Genomic DNA, 26,121 nt, shown 5'->3' with positions numbered 1-26,121 from the left:
ATCGTCTGTTTAGTGAATTATCACTTTCATTTTACGCTTCAAGAAATTATATACTGCTAATAGAAGCTTCAAGAGTTTACAATTCTTTTCTTTTAATGCCAGTTTCAAAAGTGAAAGTAATCTCCTTACTCCTTGAGCTCTGCCAGTGAAGCTGAAATCCTGATGTCATGGCCCAGTAAGTAGAGAGATGTAATTAAATCACTCCACTGGACTAATTCACCAAGTGGGCCACCACTAAACGCATTTTCTGCAATCTTGAATCCAGATTCTTTTGTCAAAAGCCCCAAATGAACAAGGATCTGAAAAGGAAAGTCACATGTTAGAGTTATCGACATTAAACATGCAACTGTTATACCTTAGGGCATTTTTTCTTTCTATTAAATTCCAACCATGGCCAAAAATAACCCCCAAAAAATCAAGGAAAATGACCCAATATTTCCACACCAATAATTTAATTTTGTAATGAAGGCAAAGACTAAGAATCTCAAGCAAGGAGCTCAGCTACAGCCAGTCAGGCTTAAGAGAGGGTAGAAACATTCCTGTGCCTGGCCTGCTGCCATAAAGAACTGGCTCCAAGGCAGGAAGGGAAACCTGTTGATGTGTTTACAACTTTTGGTTTTATCTTAATTAGTTGAGATAATTAAAAAAAAAATTAAATCAAATGAAATAGACCTTTTTCAAGAATCTCATGGTTTTAAAATGGAACTCATTACAGGAGGTCTAAACTGATCCAATCCAAAGCTGTAGACCACTTTCAGTCTACTCAAATCCAAACCTGACGTACATCATTTAAAGTCTGAATTTTGGACAACAAAGATGTACAGCTCCTATGACTACATAAAAACTCCAGTGTCATCAGCTTGCAGTAAATTTGCAGCTTCTCCCTTTAGAAACTTCTACATAGTCTCTGTTTTATCCAAAACTAAAGAGGTCAGAAAATTTACTCCCAGACTGACTTATGGAAAGCACATAAAACTTCTGTAAAGCAAACACCCATTGTAACATAATATCAAGCAGCAAAATATTTCTTGAAAAGAGGCACAAGCACAAACAGGAGCCTTTAAGACGTGTTTGGTATTTCCACTCTGAAATAAGAAGCTTGAAAGAGCCTATATAACTGCAAGTGACAGGAATAAAAACGTCCTCGTTTACCTTTTTTCGTTTTCTTTTCTCCAGATTTTGTTTTTCTGCAAGTGACTTGATTGCTTCAATCCAGGTATCAGCCATTCGTCTGATGCGCAACATCATCCACCTGAACTCCTCATGTCTTGACATCATTTTGTAGAGATTATCAAAGTTGATGCGAATTTCAGCCTTCAATTAAAGCATTAATGAAAAACCTCAAACATCAGTTATCCTTCAGTGAACTTTCCAGAAGTGGCAAAAATGCTCAGATGTGAACTTTGTGCTTTATATTCCTCTTTTATAAAAGGAAATAGAGAAAAAGGATGCACTCCTAGCACAAGTTGAGATTTTAGTCCAAATATTAAAGACATATTTAAACAGACATTTCTAAGCTACATAAATTACTGCTATTTTTATTAGTGGCATTTGGCAGCTCAGAATATGTTTACAATGTTTCACAATGTGTTTCTTTCTGTTTATTTTTGCTCATGTGCTTCAAAAGGAGATTAAAGTACGTCTAAAACACAATACAGAACAGTATGCTGAAGAGTCATGTGTACCATGAATCTTCCAAATACAAGGATGTCTCCAAGCATCCCATAAAGGAAGAAACATTACTAGGGTATAATTTTTAAAGGAAATACTCATTTTAAAGCTGATCTAAGAACAATTGGTTTTGCAAAATGAGACCGCCTATATCTATGTTATGTAAGCAATGTTCATACACAGCCCAGCAATTATCTTAAATTATCCTAAAATACCTAAGTGCTACATAATTAGGCTGTAACAATTTAGAAACAACTCTATGTGCTGTGGAGTTTTTAAAGGGAAAAAAATTAGGAGTAATCAAAATGTTACTACAAATCTGAAATGGATATAAGCCTTTTCCAGTAAGACACTTTTATAAAAAAGGTCCAGATTTATGGGACAATAAAAATGGACAGTTTCACATATAGTTAATACTGATGAGCAGTTTATGGATTTGTAATTTTTCTCACTATTTGTGCACACTATTTCATAAATTTAAACACAAAAATGTTTTTAATGGAAATCTACCACAATACAATGACTGGAGAAGATACATGAGCTTCATATATACAGTCCAAGAGGAACAAAAATTATAAATTCTAGTCTTCTTAGCATTTATGTGGCACAGGATTCCAGGATATTTTGCATGAATCACAATTACTGAACTACTTCTCATGTTTGTTCTTATTAAGAACATGGTTGTTCTTACCACTGTTTTTTGATCAGTCTCTTCATTAGGATTTTTAGCTCTCCAAGGTAAACGAGGACACCAATTTTCAACCTGTAAAATAATCATACAAAATAAATCATCCTATTCTACTTTCAGCTGATCTACCAAAGCTTCTCACTGCCTTTACGTTACACCTTTCTGTGGTTTAAACAGGACATCAGCTGATAATACAGTAATCACTTCAAGGTAGAACTGCTTTTTGCAAGAAAAAGACTTTTTGCAATTCAATACTGTTTTAACCTTGCAGATTTGCAACCAAAAGTTGCATTTAGATATTCATTCATGATAATGAAAACAGAAGATCAAATCCTTTCAAGACAGAAGTCAATTGTTAAATGCTCAAAATACAGTTTCTCTGAGCAGTTCTTACATGTTTTCAAGAAGTTTTTGATGCTTCTAGACCTTACAACAATATGCATTTTGGAACATTTCCTATCTTTATAAAAAGACAAAGACTGATAAACCCAGGGATCAAAGTTCTACCTTGTAACAATCTAGACAAAAAAAAGAAGAATCATAGAATCAAAGCCACCAAGTTTGAGGGGTATGAACAATGTAATTATAACATAAGTAACAATATTCGAAAGTATGAACAGCTGTAATGCTTAGAGAAACATGATCAATGCGAATGCAATACTTCTACTACTGGCCACTAGAAAAGTACAACAGTGAGTTAGGGAAGAAACAGCAAATGGATGCAAGTCACTGAAAGCTCCTGTGCTCTCCTCAGGGATCTTGCTTGTCCCGTAGAATCCTTATTATTCATGTGCCTTAGGAAATGAGACCATTTGCTTTGGGAAGCAGGAATCTCACGGCTGGAGGCAAATCCATGAAAGCTGAAACATGACTGTACTGTGAAAAAGGAGAAATGCAAAAAGCTATTGGCCAGCTAAGATACCCCATCACTACTCATTAAGTTCACAGCTCCCAGAGAATTAGAAGTCAGACTTGCTCTTACGGTTCTCCCAAATGCAGACCTGTCAAAACACAATTTTAGCTTAATCATGCTGCAGTAAGCCTGAAGCATTACAGATTAAAGACTTAAGATCATACCACATGATTGCCTAGAAGACCAATCACATGAAAATAAATGAATAGCCATCATAACCTCATTAAAGAGAAGAAATGTATCAAACTTAGGTTCCTCAGAGAAATTATAAAAAGCTAAATTTGAACGCTCTTATTTAATCTATTCAGTGTGTTTAATACAACGTTTGAAAATAGTGACTTATCAACCTCCTCTGAAAACATCTGATTCTTCAGCGGTCTCCAACTCTGGAACCATACTAGAAATTGTAGCTATCAACAGTCCTAACTTCTACAACCATAAACTTGTAGAATCATTGGCAGAAAAGAGTTGCAAGCTTCATGTCACAAATCATGCACAGTCACAAACTCTCTCCTTTTGTTTTAATAGTACAAATTTTGCATTATTCTTAGCGTTAACACTGATCTAAATTAAGATATGACACTTCAAGGACTACCGTACGTGCCCCTTTTCTGGTTTCATGTATTTCACATTGCACCACCAGGCATCCTAAAGGAATTGCAGATTTTTCAGAGCTGCCAAGGACAGTTAGCTGCATGCCTCACTGACTGAAAAACAAATACAGTTATTTTGTGCTTTTAGAAACAGTCCCTCTAGTCTAAATTACATTATGGTAATTCTCATCATAGATAAACACTTGAGGAGTAGATTCAAAGTACTATCAGGGTCTGCAGTTGATCTGCCTCTCATTTTTCCCTACTGACATTCAGTCAATTCCTCTCTCACTGGAAGGACCAACTTAACTCATCAGAAGATTTTTTTGCAACTCTTCAAAGTATGTCAGTTGTTTTGTTGCTTTCAGGACTGATAAACGCACTGGGAAGCAGCATAGGTATTTTCTTATAGAAATAGGAAAATTCTCTTCATTATTATCAGCCAGTGGTTCACACAGAGCTGTTAGATGGGGGATAATAATTCGCAAGTGCACCAAGAAAGCAAAGATGAAGCCAACCAGTCTGACATACTATGAGAAGGGGAAAGAAGAAACAACATTATTAATTCATTCAGTGTACTGACACAAGGGAAAGTGGACATGGAGAGGTAAAATACTGACTGACAAACCAGCCAAACCAGGATTACCTTAGTGGTGAACTTCAGGTATTCTTGGTCAAAAAAGATGAGAGATACACATGCCCCCGTGGAAGCAATGTTAAGGCACATGCAAGAAAAGGAGGTGATCCAAGACAGCTAGCATGGCTTCCATAAAGGAAAATTATGCCTGACCAATCTGGTGGCCTTCTGTAGTAGGCCAGGGCAATTCCAGCCAGGAGCTGAGCCTGGGAGATGAAGTCATTGAGAGCAGCCCTATGGAGAAGGACTTGGGGGTTCCTGTGGATGAAAAGCTGGACATGAGCCAAGAGTGTGTGCTTGCAGCCCAAAAGGCCAAACACATCCTAGAGAAGCTGTGGATTCCTCAGCCCTGGAAATATTCAATATCAGGTTGGACAGGGCCCTGAGCAATCTGATCTAGTGGGTGACATCTCTGTCCATGAAAGGGAGGTTGGAACTAGATGAGCTTTAAGGTCACTTCCAACTCAAGTCTTTCTATGATTGTGTGCCCATCTGATGTAAACATCAGGATGCAAACCCATATGATAGTAAAACCAGCCAAAATGCTAATACAAATTCTGTTGTTCAGAACAAGAGTTAATTTTGCAGATAATTAAAGAATCAACTGGAAGTGATAAGTGACAAATAGGTATCAGCAGCGATGCAAGCTCTGTGAAAACACCTGGTGCCCCGAACTTGCTTTTCTCCCCTTGCTTCCAAATTACCTAAAGAAAGCCTATTGGCTTTCACTGAAACTACCAGGGACAAGAGAGACATAGAGTATAGAATATTATATGAAGAATTAGGGACTTTGATTTGCAACACATCTTGTGGAAGCTCCTAATACAGAACAGGGCAGGGACAGGGGGACGGACTCACAACACCTGCTTTGGTTGAAAACTCAAAACAAAAGTTTCGCAGAAAATGCAACAGCATTCAAGTGTGACTTGTCCTGGGCCAGAAATAACTATGATTAAAAACCGTGTACAGTGGGGAGAAAAAAGTGTGTGTGAGTGTGTGTATAGATGTGTATATATATGATTATAAACAGGAAGATAATGTAGTATGTATTAATGCTGCAGGATGCAGTTACAAATTTGGCATCATTCCATTCATATACACCTTTTCCCTGTCATTGGCAATGATGACAGAAAGGACTGCGATATCACTAAAGTGGGTCCAGATGAAAACTCCATTACAAATACAGAAATACTTCATTTTTGTATTTGTTTAGGTACAGAATATCTTTGTGCAACAAATATGAGCAAGGTGAAGGTGGGCAGTGGTGTTCATTTAGATCCTGCTCTTCGAATTGTTAGTTTAATCATTTAAGACCAAACACTGAAGTTGTCTCCAAAGAAGGAACCAGGACTTCTCTTCTACCTTTCCAGGACAACCTTCCTCTTACTGGGTTACCATCAGTTCTTTCTCTATGGTTGGTCTCCACAGCCACCAACTGTTGTACTGTCATTTAATAGGAAGGATGTGACACCAGATGGATTAGCAGTCAAAGATGACTGTTGGGAAGCAGCAATTGCAGATCTGAAGACAGATAATTTTTTGGATGAGTGATATAAATGCTAAGCCATTATTCAGAACACACTATATTTATCTTTGTGCTGTCGTATTTTCGAATCAGACCAGCTGTGCCTCCTGTAGCTGGTACTGAATTCTATGCCAATCAAATGCATTAGGTAGCCTTTGATCATGCTCAGGAAGTCATGTGCACCTGAGAAGTCAAGTGTTCCCTACTTGGTTTTGAATCACATTAGTCACAGCCCTGCCTGGAGTATATACAGCCAGCTCCTTAAGGTTAAGCTGCATGGCACTTTAGAAGTTCAAAATTTAAGTGCTACATGATTGCAGGTATAAGCGAAAAGCTGGTGTTCTGAATTGCTTTGAGGTGTAAATGGCTACATTTATGACAAAAAAACCCAAACAAGAAAACCCAAGAAATTTGCTGAGTATATTTTATAGAAGCTTTGCAGGTATTCCAGTAACTCTTCTTCAGAAACTCACTGAAACTGAGGTAGAGATTGCAGCACTTGACTCTATTACAGAGCAAGTACTTAAAGCACAGTTATAAGAACCTGGCAAACATCTGTAGCACTGGAGTAGTCTGAGCATCTTCCACATTAAATCAAAGTATACTCTGCCAGCAGCTCTCCAAATCCAAAATTTCAGAAAGTCCTTTATGCTTTTAAAGAGTCACAGTGGGAGTTGAATAAAGCAGAGGCTGAAGGGTACACTCTCTGAGCACCTGGGATAATCTTCATTTTGGATTCTTCTAAAGGGCAGGTGCAGCCCATCTATGGGGAAGGTAAAGCAACTTTCTTTGCAGATCAGGTGAACACACTACTGCTCAGTGTACTCCTATCCATGGTACAGTGCTGATCTTAAGTATCTTACGTCAGCCCCAGAGTGAAAAATACACACAACCCCCCCCCAGCAGTGCAATATCTGGTGAAAGAAGGTTCATCTTTAAATTTATTAGGCAGCATGAAGGCAGGCAGAGAAGAGAACATGTAACATTCACTTACAAATCCCTTTGAGAATTTAATGTGAAAGAACTGCTTCCATTAGGAAGGTGACTTTCTCAACTCCTATATTTTGTTTAGCATTTCCTCAATGACAAGTAGTCATTTCGAAGGTGTTACAGAATCTGCAGAGTGCAAGATGACTGACAGCCTGCTTAGTGAAATGGAGGAGTGTACAGGTAACTTAAGATTTGGTTGTTTCCAAAGGCAGTCTCAAACATTGGGTATTGGGTACCCACAGCCCCAGTGACATTGCAACACAACATTTTATACTTAATCAAGTTGCATTGATTGATTTCATCAATCAACAAATGGTCTCTCATCTAACTTCAGTAATGTCCACTAAATTTGATAAGTCTTTTACACTTGCATTTATGCCTTTTCCAACAAGACATAAAAAGACTAGTCCTAGTTTAAGGTGACAGAAGCAGAAAAGGTAACTGAGAACAAATCACTCAAATTCAGGCCAATACACTAATAGACAATTGGGGGACAAAGTGCTGACTATCATCAGTATTTTACTTTCTTAGGGACATTTGTAAGATGACTAAATAAGTCTGAACTTTTCCTGCTTTACATTTCAGAAGACAACATAGTTTTTGTCAAATTTCTGAGTATTTGCATAGAATTCAAAGAAGCTGGTTTGATGTTACATTACACTGAAGAAATGCAAACCATTAACTCCATGTCACGGATTAGCTTACATATGGAGCCAAAGTTGTGGACAGGGGACTTCCACATAATGTGAGCAAACTGTAGTAAAACAGAAAACCCACAAGGATTTAAAGAACCTCTATAATTATGATTCTCAGGAGTTTTCACTAAAGTGTGCCTCAGCCTAAAACTTTCATTCTGGAAACAAACTGATGTTCAAAATCACCTTTGGTTTGTATTTTTCTGTTTTATCCCTCAAAGCAGAAATAACAGTGTAAAGAAAAATACTCCCACAACCAAACCATATGTTCTGTTTCCACCAAGTCCGAAGGACTGAAAACAAGAATTCTCTGCAGCAGTGTATTAGCAAATGTCCAAAAGCTACAGGAGTCTCAAAGACTAGAATTCAAAACAGTTTTAAGTCTTTTGAAGCACTGGATTCCAAGATGGATACCAAAAATTACACTTGCACCTGAAAGGGGAGTTGGAGACCCAAAGTCTAGGATTTTAGAGAGACCTGCCTGGCTCCAGCAAGTAAACACCAGTGTCATGATCCCTGGGAGGTAGTAACTTGCATCACAGCTCCCTGCTGACCACCAGGCACAGCACAAGCCCCACTCCTGTGTGCAAGGCAGTCCTCTCAGAGAAAGCAAATATGCAGATAAAGAAAAAAAAAAAAAGAACTATAAGCCCCCTTCATTTTTTTTTAAAAGCTGGAAAACAGTGTGAAAAATTCATTTTCTAGAAGATATTTTTAAAAACTTCCTTCTTCAGTTGCAAACTGACATTTTGCAGTGAAATATATTTTGGTACTGCCTAGGAATTAATTTTTTCACGTTTTTCCCCAGAGGCAATGACATCCGTGAAAATTATAACTGTGCCAATATCATTACAGTGTAAAAAAACTGCCTGTTTCATAACTAAATTAAAAGAAAGTAACTTCTCTATGGGCAAGTTTGCATCGTGGTTAAAAGGAAGCAAGTTCAACCATCCAGATAGTTTAGCAATAATTTAACTTCCTTTTTAATTTGTGCTGTTTCTAATCCCTGTTTTGCTCTGTTCAAGACTCTGTTCGAATCTGGTTTTGCTATTCAGACCATTTGTGTGCCTCCAGTCTTCAAAGGCTCCAGCACAATTAGTGTTTTGAAGACCAGAGGGTGGTGAGGCCCTGGTACAGGTTGCCCAGACAGGTCGTAGATGCCCCATCCCTGGAAGTGTCCAAGGTCAGGCTGGATGGAGCTTGGAGCAACATGGACTAATGGAAGGTGTCCTTGCCCATGGCAGTGCGTTGGTAAGTTTTAAGGTCCCTTCCAACCCAAGCCATTCTGTGATTCTATGACCACACAGTTAGTTGCCTGTCAGGCATCAGGAATGATCCAGTGCCTGCAGCAAAACAGCAAGACAGAAGTGCAAAATTTCTTGCAGCTTCATCTGCCAGTTTGTATAGGGGACAGCTTTAAATCAGAAACATAAGCCTGAACGTGCTGGATTGCTTCTTCCTTTCCTTGGTTCACCACACTTGCCACATTCTGCTACAGCAGGCAGGACACAAGAGCACTGGAGAAGAGTTGTTCCTGTTTCTGCAGGAGTGCCATCCAAAACAAGGCAGAGGAGGCAGAACTGCTAATACCTGCACTTGTGCAGGCTCTTCAGAAGAGAACACTTGGGACAGCCTGAACTTTCACAATGCTATTTCTATTTTGCAAACACACATGGCAGAAACTTAACAAGGGCACATGACTGATACCCGAAGGCTGGGTTTTATTCCCACCATTTGTTTCTAAAGCTTAACATAAACTGTGGGCAAGTTACCAAAATACCATATTTTGGGCTCCATTGTTTACAAGTTTAAAATTGCATAACAAAGAGTACTAGATGAGCATAATGTAATACCCTAACTGAACTGCTTCAGAAGGAAAAGGTAGATCCAAAAGAGTATGACAGAGCACAGACACTTGTCACACTAGATGGTAGAGCAAAAGTAGACATATGCACGATTTGATGTACGTTTTGTCTTTTCAAACTGAGGTTGTGCAGAATTTGATGCATAGATTGCCTTTTCAAACTCAGCATGCACACACACAACCATCTCACTCCTGTACTGTAACCCTGAAGTAAAAAAAGAAAAATCTTAAGAGTAATATCCTTTCCAGTACCCTAATGCATTTTAATATTTTAAATCAGCAGTTTTGACTTGAGAGCTCTGTAGACACATTTATCATTCAGCTCTGCAACCATACTATAAACTGTCAACTCTTCATCACTGTCCACTTTGACAAATTACTCTAGCAACAGCATTTCCAAGTTATCCCTAGCAGCCAACACACCTCATAAATCCATATCATTGTGGTGTTATTAGAATTTCATTTCACGCTTGCATTCGCAAACATTTAAGCTTTCAACCTCTGCTGCTGGGCATTAATCATTAAATTAATCATAGGATTAAGAATGCCAAATTTAAACTCAAGGTTAATAACATGCTCACCCAATATTAGTTTTACATTCTGTCATAAGAAAACACTTTACAAAAAAAAAGGACAGGACCTTTGTCTGGAGTTGCCAAATATGCACAGACTAATTGCACTGTTGTTCCTTCACGAAATGAAAAGTTGCCCAAATTTAATATTGCTGCTAACGAAAAAATTCAAATCCCGAGACCCTGGAAAAAACAACCATTTGGCCTCTGTAAGTCTGCTCACATTTGGCCATGAAAGATCAATTATGAAAAAGCTAACAGCATTGACTGAGTTTTCAAAACTGATGATCAGAGAAGACTGTTGTGTAAAAAACTGTGGTTTAACAGAAATACAAATAATAAATGTCATTGAAGAATGTTAGATTCTCTCATTCAGTTGAAATATATCTTCATTTTTAAGATATATCTGCATTAAAAACATGAAGCACCTGCTGGTTGACAGAATACTAATGACCAAACATAACTCTGCTAATGTAAAAACAAGACCTTCTAGCAGAAGATTTAGATGAACCTCAGATGATTATGAAACCATATCTCTAACTTCTATGATAAATAACAAGATAAATAATATAGTCATCCTGTATCTTTTCCTTCTCTAGCTTCACAGCCCATGAATAAATCAACACTTGGTACTGGAAATGCAATGAGTCAAAACTGTGATTCAACCCAGCCTTTTTCATGTCTTCAGATACATGTTTTGGAAATGCATTTAACTATTGCAGCTGCAAGCAATGCCATCAAAAGTTCAATGACAGTCAACTGAGTAAATTAACAGCAACTGCTTTCATTACAACTGAGTTACTTATTATAATAGACTTACTGTTTTAATCTCAGATATATAATTTAAAAAACCAGCCTCACACTGTCAATCCTGCAGAAGCTAGGAAATTAATATTAGTTTTCAATTCTGCAGCCACATTGGCTCTTGCAGTTCTTTACAAGCAGTAATCCACTAGATATCAATACTAGCCATAAGATCAGTTGCTGCAAGTTATTGAAATTTTACTAATAAGAAAGAGGAGGCCAAGCGATCAAATACACTTCACTGCTTCCGGCACACACACTCCAGGACAGTAATAGAGCAAGTAACAATTAACAAAATTCATTCTTGGAAAACAAGTGTTGCTCAGGAAATAGAGAGAAACCCAGCAGGATAAGCACCCTACTCCGCTGTGGACACGACAGCTTTGGTTCTGATAGATACTTCAGCCAATATACTGCAACTTCACTCAAAAACTCGATGTTCAGGGGTTTTTGTTTTCTCCTAACAGATCCTGCAATTCACAGTCTCCAAGCAGGAAGAGGCCATGCTGCTTAGGACAATTTACCAACTAGTTCCACTTTCCAAATTTTACATTCCAAATGCCTTCCCTAAAATGCCTCCCTATTAGTACCTCAGAAGCTACACTGAAATCAACAGAAAAAGTGTTCAAAGGCAAAGATCTAAGACTGAGCTTCATATTTGGGTTTAACAGAACACCTAGTGGGGACTCCCTGGAGAGTTGCTGCTTACATCACTTCAGTTACAAACATTAGAATTCTCCAGGCTAGAAACCCCTGGAGAGCTTATGAATAATAGCAATGCATGTCATAATAATTCTGTTTTAATAAGTTTTTCCTCTTCATAGAGTTTTTCTGAAGAAAATTAAGATTTCGTTTGAGAAAAGTACAGTTACCAAAACTTTGAAGGCAATATGATGTTCCCCTTCTGCAGATTAAAAGACTACTGACCTCACTGAGGTAAATAAAAAAGGAGCACGTGGACCCATCTACACCATAACTTGCATAACAGGGATCAGATCGCCACATATCTTTCATCCACTGCAACAGAACAAAAAACACAGTCTGTTAGGTTTAAGTACAATGAAATAACTTTCACACCAAACTCAGGAATAACAGAGGAAGTTGAAAGCGACTATAAACAACCAGATAAAAATTAAAAAATTACAAAATAACGAAAAAGGGATTTTATTAATATTTTGTAGCATGCTGCATCTCTGCTTTCAGTTACACTGGGGAAGCAACAGCATAGCAGATGTGAGCACAGTTTATACAAACTGATAACCAGGCAAGCAGAGACAAATATCAAAAGGAGAATATAATCGAGATCCAGGCACATGACTGTGGTTGCATTGTGAGTGTTCCCCATGATACACTCACTCTAGAATTTAACAGATCATTTTAGTTACCAAGATCGAAATCTGCCCGATTCTGCCAGGAATATGCCATTTCAGCAGAAGCAAGTCATTAATTGCAATTCATATTTTTATATTCAAATAATGCAAGACATAGCCACTATGTGGCCAGTTTGTCAAAACAGATTGAAACACAGACCAGAGATTCAAAACATACAGATTTTTTTAAAAATATCACAGTCAAAGAATTTTATTTAGAGAAATAAAGGTAACATAATTTCACAAATACTTTGGTAGTTAAGTAATTTTACTATTGTACCTCACTAGGCATAGAATCACAAAATGGTTTGGGTTGGAAGGGACCCTAAAGACCACCTTGTTCCAACCCCCCCCTGCCAGGGGTAAGGACACCTTCCACTAGACCAGGTTGCTCCAAGTCCCATCCAACCTGGCCTTGGACACTTCCAGGGATGTGACACCCACAACAATAAAGCAGTATCCTTACATTTGAAATGTATCTTGGGGAAAAAAACTCCAAACACTCCATCTCTGCAAGTTTGGTGGGGGTTGGTTGGTTGTTTTTCTTGGGGGGGGTGGTGCGTTTTTTGGTTGTTTGGGTTTTTTTCTCTTTCCAACCAAAGTCTGATGGCTTTGGATATTTAGCCTTTCCAAACACATTATTACTAAAATATAGGATTTATGTAGAACCCACTGTGAATCCCAGAGTTCTGGCTGCACAGTTAGGGCAAAGAGAGGAAAGAAGTGTAAACCTACGTCTTACTGAAACAGAGAAAGGGTTGGAGTGAGAGACCCACAGAATCACAATCCTGGGGTGGGGGAATGTCAAATTACTCATCATGGGGAAAAAAACAGGGCTTGTAAAAAAGGAGAAGTTTCTGAATGACAAGATATAATTCAAATAATAAGGCATTTCAATAAATAATATAGCATTTTATTATGATATGGCAACTTTTTCCTGTCTTAGGAGGATGTCATTTTATTTCTCTGCAGTAGTAGTATCAAAGGCTTGAGGTAAGCAATGCTGTAGTGACATATACTCCTAAAGATCCTGTTTTTAGACTCAGTTGTTCTTGCTTTATGTCACCAAGTAGTGATCTCTTGCAGCATATGTTCAATTTTTAACAGAAGACACATAAGATTCAAACCAGTTCACTTACCCTTATTTTCCCTTCACAGTGAGGAAAACCATCCATAGGAGGCAATTCACACTGCTCTTGGGCTCCATTTATGAGATCTAAAAAAACCACAGACCATAACTGAATTTCATTTTACAGTTCTGACAGATAGCCTAATGAATCCTGCCTTTTATTTTCACCAATCCACAATCCAGACTGACTGAAGGGTCCTACTGTGTAATATTTGTTATAACATTAAATTTGTGCTTCTTTTTGACTATAGAAGAAAATGGTTGCGCACATTTCAACTCTAACTTGAAGTAGAAGTGCTGAATTACAAAAACTGATCTATGAAAACTTAAAAATTAAGCTAATCCATACTGAGAATAACAAGAAGAAAATATCTTTCTAATCAAAGTGTGCTTAAAACTACTAATTGCAACAATTTGTTTTGAATTGTCAAATACTTATAAGATGTATATTGTTCTTAAATATAAAAACTAGTTTTTCAAGTTCTGTTATCATTTTATCAAATACCAATGATCCAAAACTTGGATCATTGATATGATATATATGACCCAATTAATAAATGTTGCAATATGATCTAATTTTACAACTGAGTAGCACTACATCACATCTCATAAGAAATATTTCCTATGGTCTCCCATGATTTTTTTCATTCTAGATCACTGCAAAACATTAAAGAGTATAATATACAGCAACACTTCTAGCTCATGAGCCAAGGAAAAAACAGCAGTTTTAAAGGACATTACTACATTAACTCCAGGAAGGGACTTTCTTCTTAGAAGAACCCTATAATTCAGGTCTTTAAGGCAAGAAAAACTATTACCACAGTGGAGAGATTCTTGCCAAAGGCAGTGGAGTATAAGGTTTTCAATTTAGGTAGTTCATCCCACAGTTATCTATATTATACCTGCATAATTTCTTGCTTTTCCCATGGGCAAGAATCAAGATCATTAAAGCCAGACAGCCATCAATCTAAGAACACTTCATGCTATGGTAAAAGTGCATGATTTTATGCACAATATGCTAATTAGAAAGCCCAGAAGAAAACAAAAAAAAGCTGCAGTATTAGAACGGAGTAGCAGCAAGAGCAGTGGATAAAAGTTAGAATGTTGCATTATAGTATTATACACAAAAAACCACCACCTGGTCTAGTAGCACATAGGTTTTTCTGCATAGAGTTTTGCACATAGTTTCTTTTTTTTTTTTTTGTACACAATTTCTTTTAAAGATAAAACTTGAAATGTGAGTTGCAAAATTGAGTTGATGAGAAAAAGAAGAATCATGCCAGGAAGGTGACACTTCCTTGGCAGTCTCTGCAGCAGGAGCAGTTTCACAAACTGAGCTGTACTGCCAATGACAATAGCACTGAAGGAAAGTAGTCTGTATGATGACTTTGTAATTTCAAATCAATAAGCACTTTCAAAATATTTTCTCTGTCTTTTTATCCTTGTGGGATTCTTGCAGACTAGACCATTGACATCTAAGGCTCTGATTTCTGCTCTGAGTAAGAACATACAGAGCATGCATACAGATAGCAGCAATTTAAAAGTATGCTCTCAAGTCAGTCAGTGCAGCTACATAAGAATGGGACTTTTTGTGGATTTTTTCTTTCTTAATATTTTTTTAATACAAACTCATTGGCCTGAATGCAAAGTAAGAGCTTTATGTAAGGTATGTCAAATTCAAAATTTCCTAAAATAAAAAAGACATCTGAAATCTATGATACATCAGAGATGCAGCTCAACTACAGGGAAAGTTCAACTTTCAGCATCATATTGAATTTAGGGCTGAAAATGCTGAACGGCTGGGTACAGCTTGCCAACAGGAATGATCCATCAATTTTGCCATTTAAAATAAAAAAAATTCTTCTGTCTCAAGCTAATTATGCTATCATATGATGGCTTTCTACTTCAAAAGGTTAGTCAAGGAAACTCTCTCTTCTTCTGAAGTCCGTTTAAGTATAACTTTTTATTTTACAGCATTCAGTGCCAAGTGCCATATTGCATTTAAATGGTATCCCCTGGTCTGTCAAAGAAAGAAAGGACAGAGAAAAAAATACAATGCCTCATTTTTGGTAGATGCATAACTGTAGTCTACCTGTTTGCTTTTGTCATGCATAAACAGGTTTTCTGCATCCAAGTGTGTTTTTGTAGATGGGGAGTGATCTGTGCTACTGTTTATTGCTCACGAGGTTTTACAGGATCACTGTATGTGCAAGATCTACTTGCAAGAACAAAAACTGCCCTCTTCCAACAGTCACATATTGCAGGAGCCACATACTTCCAACAGCTCCCATCAGCTGCTGTATCTGTATGTACCACATACAGATACTTTTCAAGCAGAAAGCCAACCCTCCCAGTTCCTGTCCATTCCAAGAGGTAAAAAAGAAGAGACAGACATTTTTGTCAGCACAAGTTGCAGATTTTTCCAGGCTTCTGGTCTCCCCTGTGGCCAGCAGTACTAAGTCTTTTCCACAGCAGCCCCACTCTTGCTCTTCCATTGGGATGACTTACAGACAAACAGCATATTGATCTCTCTGTGATAATCTGTATGTACAGATTGTACAGAACACTAATGCCCACCTCTATCACCTCTAACCATGTTGAAATACTCATGTCTCCAATAGTACTATCAAGAATACCTGACAGATTTCCCCTCCTTGCCAGCAAAAGTAAACACTGCTAGAATTCACCTTCCTCAAAAATGTTAGTCTTTTTTCCAACATAGTCCACAGACTATGAAGATGCTTTACACGCTCACCAGCTCCCCACTCCATCTTCCCATTCAGCCTTACTACGGATCTATATCCCAAACACCTACATCAATTTTCACTTGCTTCATTCACAGCTACTAATCAGATAATAGCATAGTGAAGGCAATTCTATAAAGCTTAAATATAAACTGTAACATGAAACAATTTACATAAAGTATTATCCAGAGCAGAACAAAATGTAGCAATATATGCATACAAGAGGAAACGAATGTGAAAGAACAGGAGAAGGAACAGAGAAATGCAACTCTGTTCCATCTGACTACTCCCTAGAAAAGCAGCCTTTCCTTTGTATCTCTTCACAGGAAGCCAGCTGATGCAATCAGACTGGAAACACATCTACATCAAGGACTGCTGTCCAAAGCAACCGCTGCCTGCAGAAATGGGCAAGTCAGAACTGGTTTCCACACATAAGACTTAGAATTCAATGCAGAACTCTGAATTCACTAGTGAATAATTTTGATGGTTCCAGTCAACTACTACTTGCACTGAAGTCGTACCCTTTCTTCTTGAACACAGTCAGTGACAGTTCCAGGTTGAGAAACACCCCTCCCAACTTTTCTTTTCTTTTTAATGATCAGAACCTGCACGAAGAATTACATTTCTGCTCCTCTTGCTGCTCACTACTAACTAGGCAATAAGTGTGTGCTGGAGCCTGTTGGTAACAGGCTACCAAGCCTGTGGGCAACAAAAAGGCTCTTTTTCCATCCTCACTAAGCTAACTGATCTGAATTGTAGTTATAAACAAAGGAACCATCCTTTTAAAATTTCTGAAGTCAAGGACACTGTGACCAGTCTCTTAAAATACAAACTCATAGCTACAAACCAACAACCAAGTCCAGCTTACCCTCATCAAACCCTGCTGCACAGCTGGAGCAGCAGAAGCAGCGATGGTTGGACAGCACCGCCTGGCATGTCTTGAGCTTAGTGTGGGACCACACTGACACATCAGCTCACTCCCTTTTTCATGCACAGGTTTCAGCCATCCACACTAACTAGTAGTTGGCTCTTCTTAAACAGGAATCCAGGAGAAGAACAAATCTTGCATATCTCACAGACAGCTAGGACCAAGCTCAACCAGATATCAGCAATTTATACTTCTAAATGGATTACAAAGACAAGAGAGATGAAGAGTGGAACCCTGGAGATGCAGATCTACACACCAGGATCTTTCAAAACATGAAAAGCCAAGTATTAAAATACAAGTCAAGACTTCAGAGTTTTTCATCATTTGGACATAACAAAAACCTCAAACACTAATAATTTCTAAAAATTCTTATTTAAAGGTCTGGATAGATGTATTATGCTGTTAGCAAATTCATGTTGGATAGTCTTTTCCTGAAGGGGAAAAATACATTATTAAGCCAGACATTAAAGTGACTTTTGTTGGAAAAGAGTATTTGAGAAACCACAAGGATTTTTATCCTTAATTAGGATTTATGTAATTTAAAATGCAAGTTCTGAGATCTCTTTTCCCAGCCAAAACTTAGAACTTACAGCCAAAAATGTTAGATATATAGCAACTATCAAGTCAGTACAAAGCAACAGCAGTTAACACACACACATTTTTCTCTTTAAACTTCATGTGAGCCACGATATTAATTTCTATTTTACAGACACCTGTTTTCGAAGTCATGAGCAGCTTATCTCCTCTTGACTGCTGTTATGCAAAGACATAATTATTAGACATTTATCTCATACGATGTTACATTAAAAAACAACGCACTGATAAATTGAAAACACTAATGTATGTTATAAGTCTAAGAGCATGCAGTTGTTACAGATAATGCTGGAAAAACTGAAAAATATTAATAAAACACCAACCTACCGCAGATTTAAAACAACCTCTTTAAATACTGTGCACTGTTTGTGAGGTTCTGGGATGTTTAAAATATAACTAACAAACTCAATCCCCATGTTTAGAAGGGAGCCATATGTTCACTTCACAAATGATGTACAGCTTTGCATCAGACATTGTTAGTGCACAGCAGGTGAACCTGAACTTGTGAACAATCATCAGTTATTTCAGTGCAAAGTCTGGCACGTCAGCATGAACAACACAGCAGATTTCAGCTAATCCACCTAACCCTGCATGGGAAAAGATGCTTCTTCCTTGTTGCTCAATATGAGCAACTACACCTGCTAGAGCCCCAGCCCTTTGACATTGCTCTCTCTAAACACCAGTTCACAGGTACAGGTCTTCATTGTCTCTTGTAATTAAACTCCATGTCCATAGGGGGTTTTTTTAGTGAAGGTCTACAACACCCAGATGAGAATTATGTGGTTAAAAGCACAGTACGTGACAAGGAATTGATTTTTTGTTTGCTTCCAAGTTACTCTTTAACAAAACAATAAAAATGAGCAGTAGTGAGTGCTGCACACATATTTTATCCCTTTCCTATATTGCACATTCTTCAAATAAAGTGCTTTGTAGCAGGCTAAAAAATTCTGCCTCAATTTTCTCCATCAGACAGTTAGGAAGTCTAGAAATATTCCACTAAGACAGTAAGCTGAATAAGAGTTATAATTAGTCACTCAGCAATGACTGCTGTTTGATAGGTACTCCGTTTGTCATAAAAGTTTTAAAATAGTGATATTAGTTAAAACAAATGAAAAGGCTGCAATACTGCTGAAGCTGCAGGTTGTGACACCAGAAGCCCACCTACTCTGCTAAGGCCCAACCAGCATTCTTTAAAGAATGGAAATATATTAAGAATATAACATGAAACAAAAATTGATATACTTCAGAACTTTGAGGCTAAAACTCAGATTTTTAGACTAGTGGAAAAAAGCACATTAGAGTATCTTTTGATGACACATAGCACAGGTTATAGATCAAATCAAAAGTGTTGCCATCAGCAGATCTCACAAAAATCAGGAACCTCCTTAGTATTACAAGGTCAGAGTAATCATATCCATTCAAACCTATTTGAAAAATTTTATCTCTGTTCTTCTTCTGGGTTTTGATCATTACACGTAAGTACTACTCTTACTTTAATTAATGAAATGCTTCTCTTGCTTCTATCTCAGTTCTTAAATCTTGTATCTATGGTTAGACATAGACTGTAGTTAAGGCTAGTTTAGTTTGTGTAAGGTCTCCTTTCCCTTTTCCCACTAATTAACACATTCTCAATTCAATTCACATTTTTTATCTCCAGCTGGTAAGATTTCTTTTAAGAGAGAATTTGCAGTGTGAGCTGAAAGCACTAACAACATATTCAATGAAATGAGCTAAAGGTTTCAAGACTTTTAAATGCAGAGCACAAAATGCTTTCTACTAACATTTTAGAAACTTCAGTAGCAAAGCATTGGTACGATTTAAAGAAAATTAACTTTTCTACTGCTAGTCCATCCTCACACTTGCTGTGCTCCATTAACGCCACTGAAATCAATGCAGTGTTAGGAGAATTCAAGTTGTAGTCAAGTGGTTAATCAAAATGCAGCCCAGGGGACCACTAACAGCCCCCTCCAGCATCAGTAATACAGCTTTGCACTGCAGTGGAAAACATTCACGTGTGGTCTTCTGCACAGCCACTACACTGTGCTGCGACAGCCAGGTTTGAAAGCACACAAATCTCTCCACCTCCACACTACTGCTTTTGTGGGAGGCAGACAGCACAATGGGAAAAACTTCTTAGTATTATATACAGTGGGGGAAAAGAATATAAGGCATAAGGCACAATAAACATGAGTCAAAGCAAAGCATCACCTTGAGAAAGCTGCAATTTTGGCTACTAGAGCCAGTGCAGCCCCACACCCTCTTACACCTGGTACACACTGATACTCTGTGGGGACAGCCAGTTTGTTTTCTAAGGCACAACACACCATGTTAACTAAAAGCCTACTGTAGTCCTCAAGATAGGAGGGTAGCTTTGAAAATTAAAATAGTATGCAGTATCTTAGCTCTTTTTAGTCTAGTGTGTCTCTGCAAGTACAGGACTATGTTGTAAGTGTGGTTGCAGACTGTTAAAACTAACAAGGCTGTTATATATGTAACAAAATTCATCACAGACCATGGAAACAAATCCTCTCATCATGAGGTTACCCAAGTCTTCCCCCCAAAACCTAAAAGGCTTCAGTGGGGCAGCTCCAAGTTTTTAAGAATAAGGACATGGAAACACCACAACAAAGGTCCTTCTCACCATATAACGTTAAATAAAAACCCCCTTCTTGCAGCACTGCCAAAGCTGTCTTGTCAGCCTGCCTTGCCACATATTCACGAAGGATGCCAGATATCTGACAGACATCCAAGCCATCATGTCTTAAATGACAAGTATATACTGAAGTCTGCATCCTAATGAGTGACTTTAAAGATGTTAAGACTAAAGTTGTTAAAAGAGAACTCAACAGCCAACATAGCAGAAGAAGTTAATGTGTAAGGCGAAAAAGCTGTGGGAACTTTGAACAGATATAGCAAAAAAATTCTCCCTCACTGAGCAGTGCTACACACAGGAACTTGACACTGAACTGCTGTTGGTTTTAGCAAGAGCTTTCCAAGCACCAGCTATATACAAGGGGCCGTCTTGAGGAGGATTTAACCTGAACCTCCACTTGCTCATTTTTATGGGATCAGAGACACAATTAAAATCCTTCGAAGTGACCCTTTTCCAGGCAAATGAACACTTTGTAAACAACCTGTCTGGCACAGTTTTCAGTGCAATTATACTATCTGAGGCATTAGATGGTCATGCTTATAAAAAATTTAGCTTTTCACTGAACAAGCACAGTAGAGTGATGACAGTGCCCTCAGAGCACCTTGGCCCCTGCTTTAAATCAATATTTGTATTTTTAAAAAACTATTTTGCAAAATGTACTTTAAGAATTAATACCACTATTATTTAGCAATGTTTTAAAGCCTGAGGAATAGAAACAGTTTCTTTTAGTTTGCTTAAATGAAGTTTTTCCATAGCTGCTGGAACATAGCAAGAGTTCACAATTCAGAAAAACACTCCACCAACCACCTAAAACAAACCTAACCCACAACACACAAACCCCATACCTCCTGTTTACCAAAGAAATTCTCATGAAGAAAACAGAGGGCTGATTCTCTGACCATGTTTGTGCAAGCAGATTGCCCCATCTGATGAAATACATGAAATATGCTAGTGCAATTCTGTCCCACAAATATCAAGGATTTCTTTCATAGTTGAATAGCACAACTGTTATAACCCAAGTTGCCAAAACCAAACTGATCTTGTGCCTGTCACAGGGAACCAAAGATGCAGCTACAACAGTAGCAGCTGTGTAGCCAAGCTCTGCTTGAAAGTGCAATGGTTTCACATTTCCTCATTTCCATTTAATCATCTCCACAACAGCAACTCTGAGGGTGTCAAATGTGGCTGTGCCTCAAAGCTTCCTGTTCTAAAGGCTGATGAAAACTCTTATCTGCTAGACACCCAAGGTTTAGATTAATACTTTCCTGTGTGGTATGGGAATATATTACCTCCCACAAATGCAAGAAGGATGGCTATCAAATATCTCAGAAGCTTTTCAGATGTAACTGGGATAAATAGAGAAAAGAGTGAAGGAAAGAAGATTTTATTGCTTTCAAAACAAATCAGCCGATGCCTCATAAGCGCCTTCACAATTCACTCTTTCATAAACGAAATGGAGGTTCTGAAAAAGCAGTTGAAAATTGTCAGTATCAAAACCACCATATTGTTTGATCTTTTTGCCGAGGGAAGAAGAAAAAGCAAAATACGGTTATGATTTTACATATGGATCTAAAGAGGAAAAAACAAAAAGTAACACCTAACCTCCCACTCAAGCTACCCAAATGCTCACAGCTTTGCTTTTGAACATAATCTATGCAGCCTCACCCTCTAGCACAGGTCCCATTCTCAGCTCCTTTAGGACTAGGATTAAAGACACTTATGATACTCAGGGCTCATGCTGTATTATCCTTTCATACAACCCAAAAGAGAAGAGAAGCTGTTTTGCTCTTGGGCTTCCCTTAATGAAAGATTCCACAAAACTAACTTCAGAGGAAGAACTAGGTGCAGTACTACACTAAAAAAACATTAAACCTAAACACAGTGAGGATATGAATGCACACTACAGTCTACATATACATAGCCATTAGATTGAGAGTCACAGAATCATAGAGTGGTTTGGGTTGGAAGGGACCTTAGAGATCATCTAGTTCCAATCCCCCTGCCATGGGTGGAGACATCTTCCACCAGGCCAGGTTGCTTCAATCCCCTTCCTCCAGGGATGGGGTGTTCACAGTCTCCTGGGCAACCTGTGCCTGTGCCTCCCTACTCAAAGAATTTCTTCCTAATATCTAACCTAAACGCACCCTCCTCTTGTCCTGTCACTCCATGCCCTTGTAAGAAGTCCCTCTCCATCTCTCTTGTAAGCCCCCTCTAGGTACTGGAAGGGGCTCTAAGGTCTCCCCAGAGCCTCTTCTTCTCCAGGCTGGACAGCCCCAGTCTCTCAGCCTGTCTTCATTAGGAGAACCGTTCCAGCCTTGTGATCAAAACTCAAAAATGAATCAAAAGAAAGTTTGAGTTCCTCTACTTCAGAGACAGTTAAGTTACAGTCTTTGCTAAATCCTCAGCAATTCCTCCTACCAACTGTTATCACCTTCTTATCATGAATGAGCTAATCCAGATGGATTTTCTGCAGATCCTTTTATCTGCCAAAAACTCTCCACACCACCACAGAGTGGTATTTTCCATGGCAGATTTCACCACTACCGTCTCAGTTCTACGTCACACTTGATAGCTAGAGGTGGAACAATTAAAAAAAAAAACCACAAACCCAAACCACTTTTCTCCATGTCTCACCAAATAAGGAGTATAACTGTTGAAGAGACCTTTGTAAAGTAATGAACACCTTGATTTCCAAGCAGCCCTTAAATTTTAAATAATCATATTCTTAAGATGCCTGCATGTCTGCCCGAAGTACAATTATAAATCCTGGTCAAATAATATATTTTTCTTATGGAGGTAATCTCTAAATACCAACATATCTAAAGTTTCAGTATAATAATGAAGAGGCTACTCTATTGAAAGAAAAGTTCATGGGCTCTGTAGCAAGTAATACCTATCCCATAAATTCCTCCTATAGACTACATTGGTCAAAGTACAGGCTAAAAACTATCAAAACTGTTTTAAAGAAGTCAAAATATTTCTATTAGGCTGTTACAAGGCACAAATAACCATGATGGCTACTGTTTGGCCAGAGATTCTGGCCAACTTCTGGCTATATGAATAATTCAAAACAAAGACATTTTTTTCCAAACTGCTAAATAGTTTGATTATTTCCCATGCCAGTGCCTCCTTTTTCTTTTGCAGTCAGGCTCTTTCAGAGAAGTTATTGCTCGTTCCTTCAAGAAGTAATTTATAATGGATTATAAACTCCAGGTAAGAACATGTCCCAGTCTAACACTGGATCTCCCCAGCTTTTGTGGCTCCCATTGCCTTATACAGTGAAGACTACACCCTCTTTTGTTGAATGAACAGCATTAAAAAAAAAAAGTAAATCTTTGCTGGTTTATTAACTTCTATACTTGCAGAGAGGCTTTGGAAGGAGAAATGTTGACTAATCATCATAATCTCTGTTCTTTCCTAGTTTGCAGATGAGGACTACTTTTTCTTTTGTAAAAGTGTTATTAACACTGAAAATACACAATGAAGAAAAGCTCATGGCATATTCAGATTGAGCAGGCTGGCCTGCCACCGTAATATTTTTCTTATAATTTAAAACTGACTATGTTTTGTTTTTGGGTTTGTCATAATCAGCAGCGAGGAAAAATACTTACACCATAACCACCTTCTTATTTTATCACTTTTATCTACTCGGGAAGTATGTAACACAGTAAACTTTACACAAGGTCAGTGAGGACAAAATGCAGATCTTTGGAGGATTTGTGACTCCAGTATTTACTACCAAGGTTTACAAGCAGTGTCAATAGATTTTAGAGTGAGTTCAAGCCTGCATGAAGCTCCATTTATTTCAGAAAGGCTTTCCATAGGTAAAGGGACATGCTTATACAGATTATATAATCAGAGGTCTCAGTCTACTGTGACAGCTCAATCAAAAAAAAAAAATAAATGCATGAAGTAGCTCTGCTGGAAGCAGGACTCTTGTAGGAAAGTCTGCTAATGACACTGCACTGTTGCACTGATGAATGAGGCTATTAAATGCTTAATTTACTTCAGAGGTTAAAGAAAAAAAGAGAAAAGATTTGCAAAAAATATAAACTCAAGAAGTCTTTAAAAAGTTACCAGAATTATCAAACATGATGCTACTAGGATGCTTCATAAATTCTACTGTTGTCCAGAGAAGAAGAGCAAAATTATTAACAATAGCTACCATGAATCTGTCTAAAGTCGGCATTAAAGTACTACAGCTGGTAAAGAGAGGAAGGGTAATCCTTACATGCCTGATTTCTGTGATCACAGCATAACAGCTGAATGCTACAAAGAAAACAATGGAAGTATGGTGTATTTGTATACATACATGTTTCAAATCCAGGAAAATTACAAACTGTTGGGTAACAAAATGCCTTTACTACAATTTTCAGATTACCTCAATTGCTCTAGCACAAGGAAAAAAAGGATGTTTTCGAAATATTACAGACAAAACCAACACTGCAACTGGTATTGTAATCACAATATACTCATCTAGCTTATTTTCTGAAAAATTCCTTCCTAAGAGAGAAGATATTTATATTATGATTATACTGGGATCATATGGCTTCTAGAGTTTGCTGTCAGGAAACTACTATCAAGGCAGAAGTAGAAACAAGTCTTTCATTTCCTTTTGGTTGCCTCTGGTCAGAGTAATTGCAACTGATTGCTTCAAATGGATGAAGAGTAGGCACTTGACACAAGATTAGATTCAAGCTCTACTCTAACCATTGGTACTATCCAGCCTGGAGATACCTGAACAGTAACATCATCTAGTCATCAGAACAATACGCTAACTGAAACTTAAGAAACTGTTACCTAAAGGTTTTTCTGTTGTTGCTGTTTAATATTTTCTTCAGACACTTTAAACTCAGTGTACCAAGAATCAAAGGTAAAAACCTGAACCTCTAATAAGACGAATCGTGTTCTTTGTCACAGAGCAAGCCTCAGGTAGCAAAAAGCTATGCAAACACTGCAAACTGAAAACTCCTAGCAGGCTCCAGAACTGTGAATCTAGCCAACTCCAAGAAAAACAAACAAAATTAAAATCACCCTAAGAACTGATGAAAGATGTTTCCTCTAGTCAGACAAGAACAATGAACCTTTGCCTACAAATGTTAAAGCAACAATATGAGTATGTATCTTCCAATTATCTGCAAATCTGTTGAAATAACAGCATCAAGGCTCTCTTTTGTCCAGCTACAAAAAGAAAACATACAGGGATGTTTCTCATTTTATATATAGCCCAGAAACTATAACAATGCTGTACTCCCTCACCTTCCATCATAGTGGAATATTTTCCAGCAAAGACTTTGTGCTCTATGTCTTGTGGCAGCAACATGGCTCAGCCTATTAGTAACCTGCAGGTGCTACACCTCTTCAGCTACTTCTTCCTAATCTGCCCTCACTTTAACTAAGACAAGAGAGACGGGGCAGAAGGAAAGGTACCACAAGGCAAGTTGTAGTAAAACACACGTGCAAAGGGCTGTTGCAAATTCCTATAAGCATATTTTTACTACATGGCAAGAGAGACACAAAGGGCAGGGCATTACCCTACCAAAAGGTACCATTTGTTTCTCTGTTTTGGCAGATTTAAGTAGGTAACATCCTCTTAACAGAAACATATATTTTTACAGGAAAACCAAGCACGGGCATGACTTAGGAGCACAGTTATCAACCTATTTACCAAGTCGCCCTAACTCTTGTGCTCTGTTCCCTTTTTGGGACTGCAAAGTCATTAGCAGAGCAGACTCAGACCTTCCTACTAGT

The 26,121-nt window shown here is 38.0% G+C and overlaps 1 protein-coding gene across 4 annotated transcripts in view; it reads right to left on the bottom strand.

Annotated features, from left to right (window-relative positions):
* MGAT5 (alpha-1,6-mannosylglycoprotein 6-beta-N-acetylglucosaminyltransferase) overlaps nt 1-26,121 on the bottom strand; it is a 121,315-nt gene that overhangs the window by 45,072 nt on the left and 50,122 nt on the right. For all 4 annotated transcript variants that reach the window (XM_051810272.1, XM_051810275.1, XM_051810274.1 and 1 more), the window contains 5 exons: nt 13,462-13,538; nt 11,880-11,969; nt 2,363-2,434; nt 1,153-1,314; nt 130-299 (listed from right to left, as the gene is read on the bottom strand). In XM_051810272.1, coding sequence (XP_051666232.1) covers nt 130-299; nt 1,153-1,314; nt 2,363-2,434; nt 11,880-11,969; nt 13,462-13,538 — 571 coding nt within the window. The remainder of the gene's footprint in view (nt 1-129; nt 300-1,152; nt 1,315-2,362; nt 2,435-11,879; nt 11,970-13,461; nt 13,539-26,121) is intronic.

The sequence above is a fragment of the Manacus candei genome, unplaced genomic scaffold (genome assembly GCF_025592945.1).
Source record: "Manacus candei isolate 608988 ecotype Guabito, Panama unplaced genomic scaffold, ASM2559294v1 h1tg000077l, whole genome shotgun sequence".
Taxonomy (NCBI): Eukaryota; Metazoa; Chordata; class Aves; order Passeriformes; family Pipridae; genus Manacus; species Manacus candei.
Note: the sequence above shows the minus strand (reverse complement) of the source record. Positions and strands in the feature narration are given on the sequence as shown.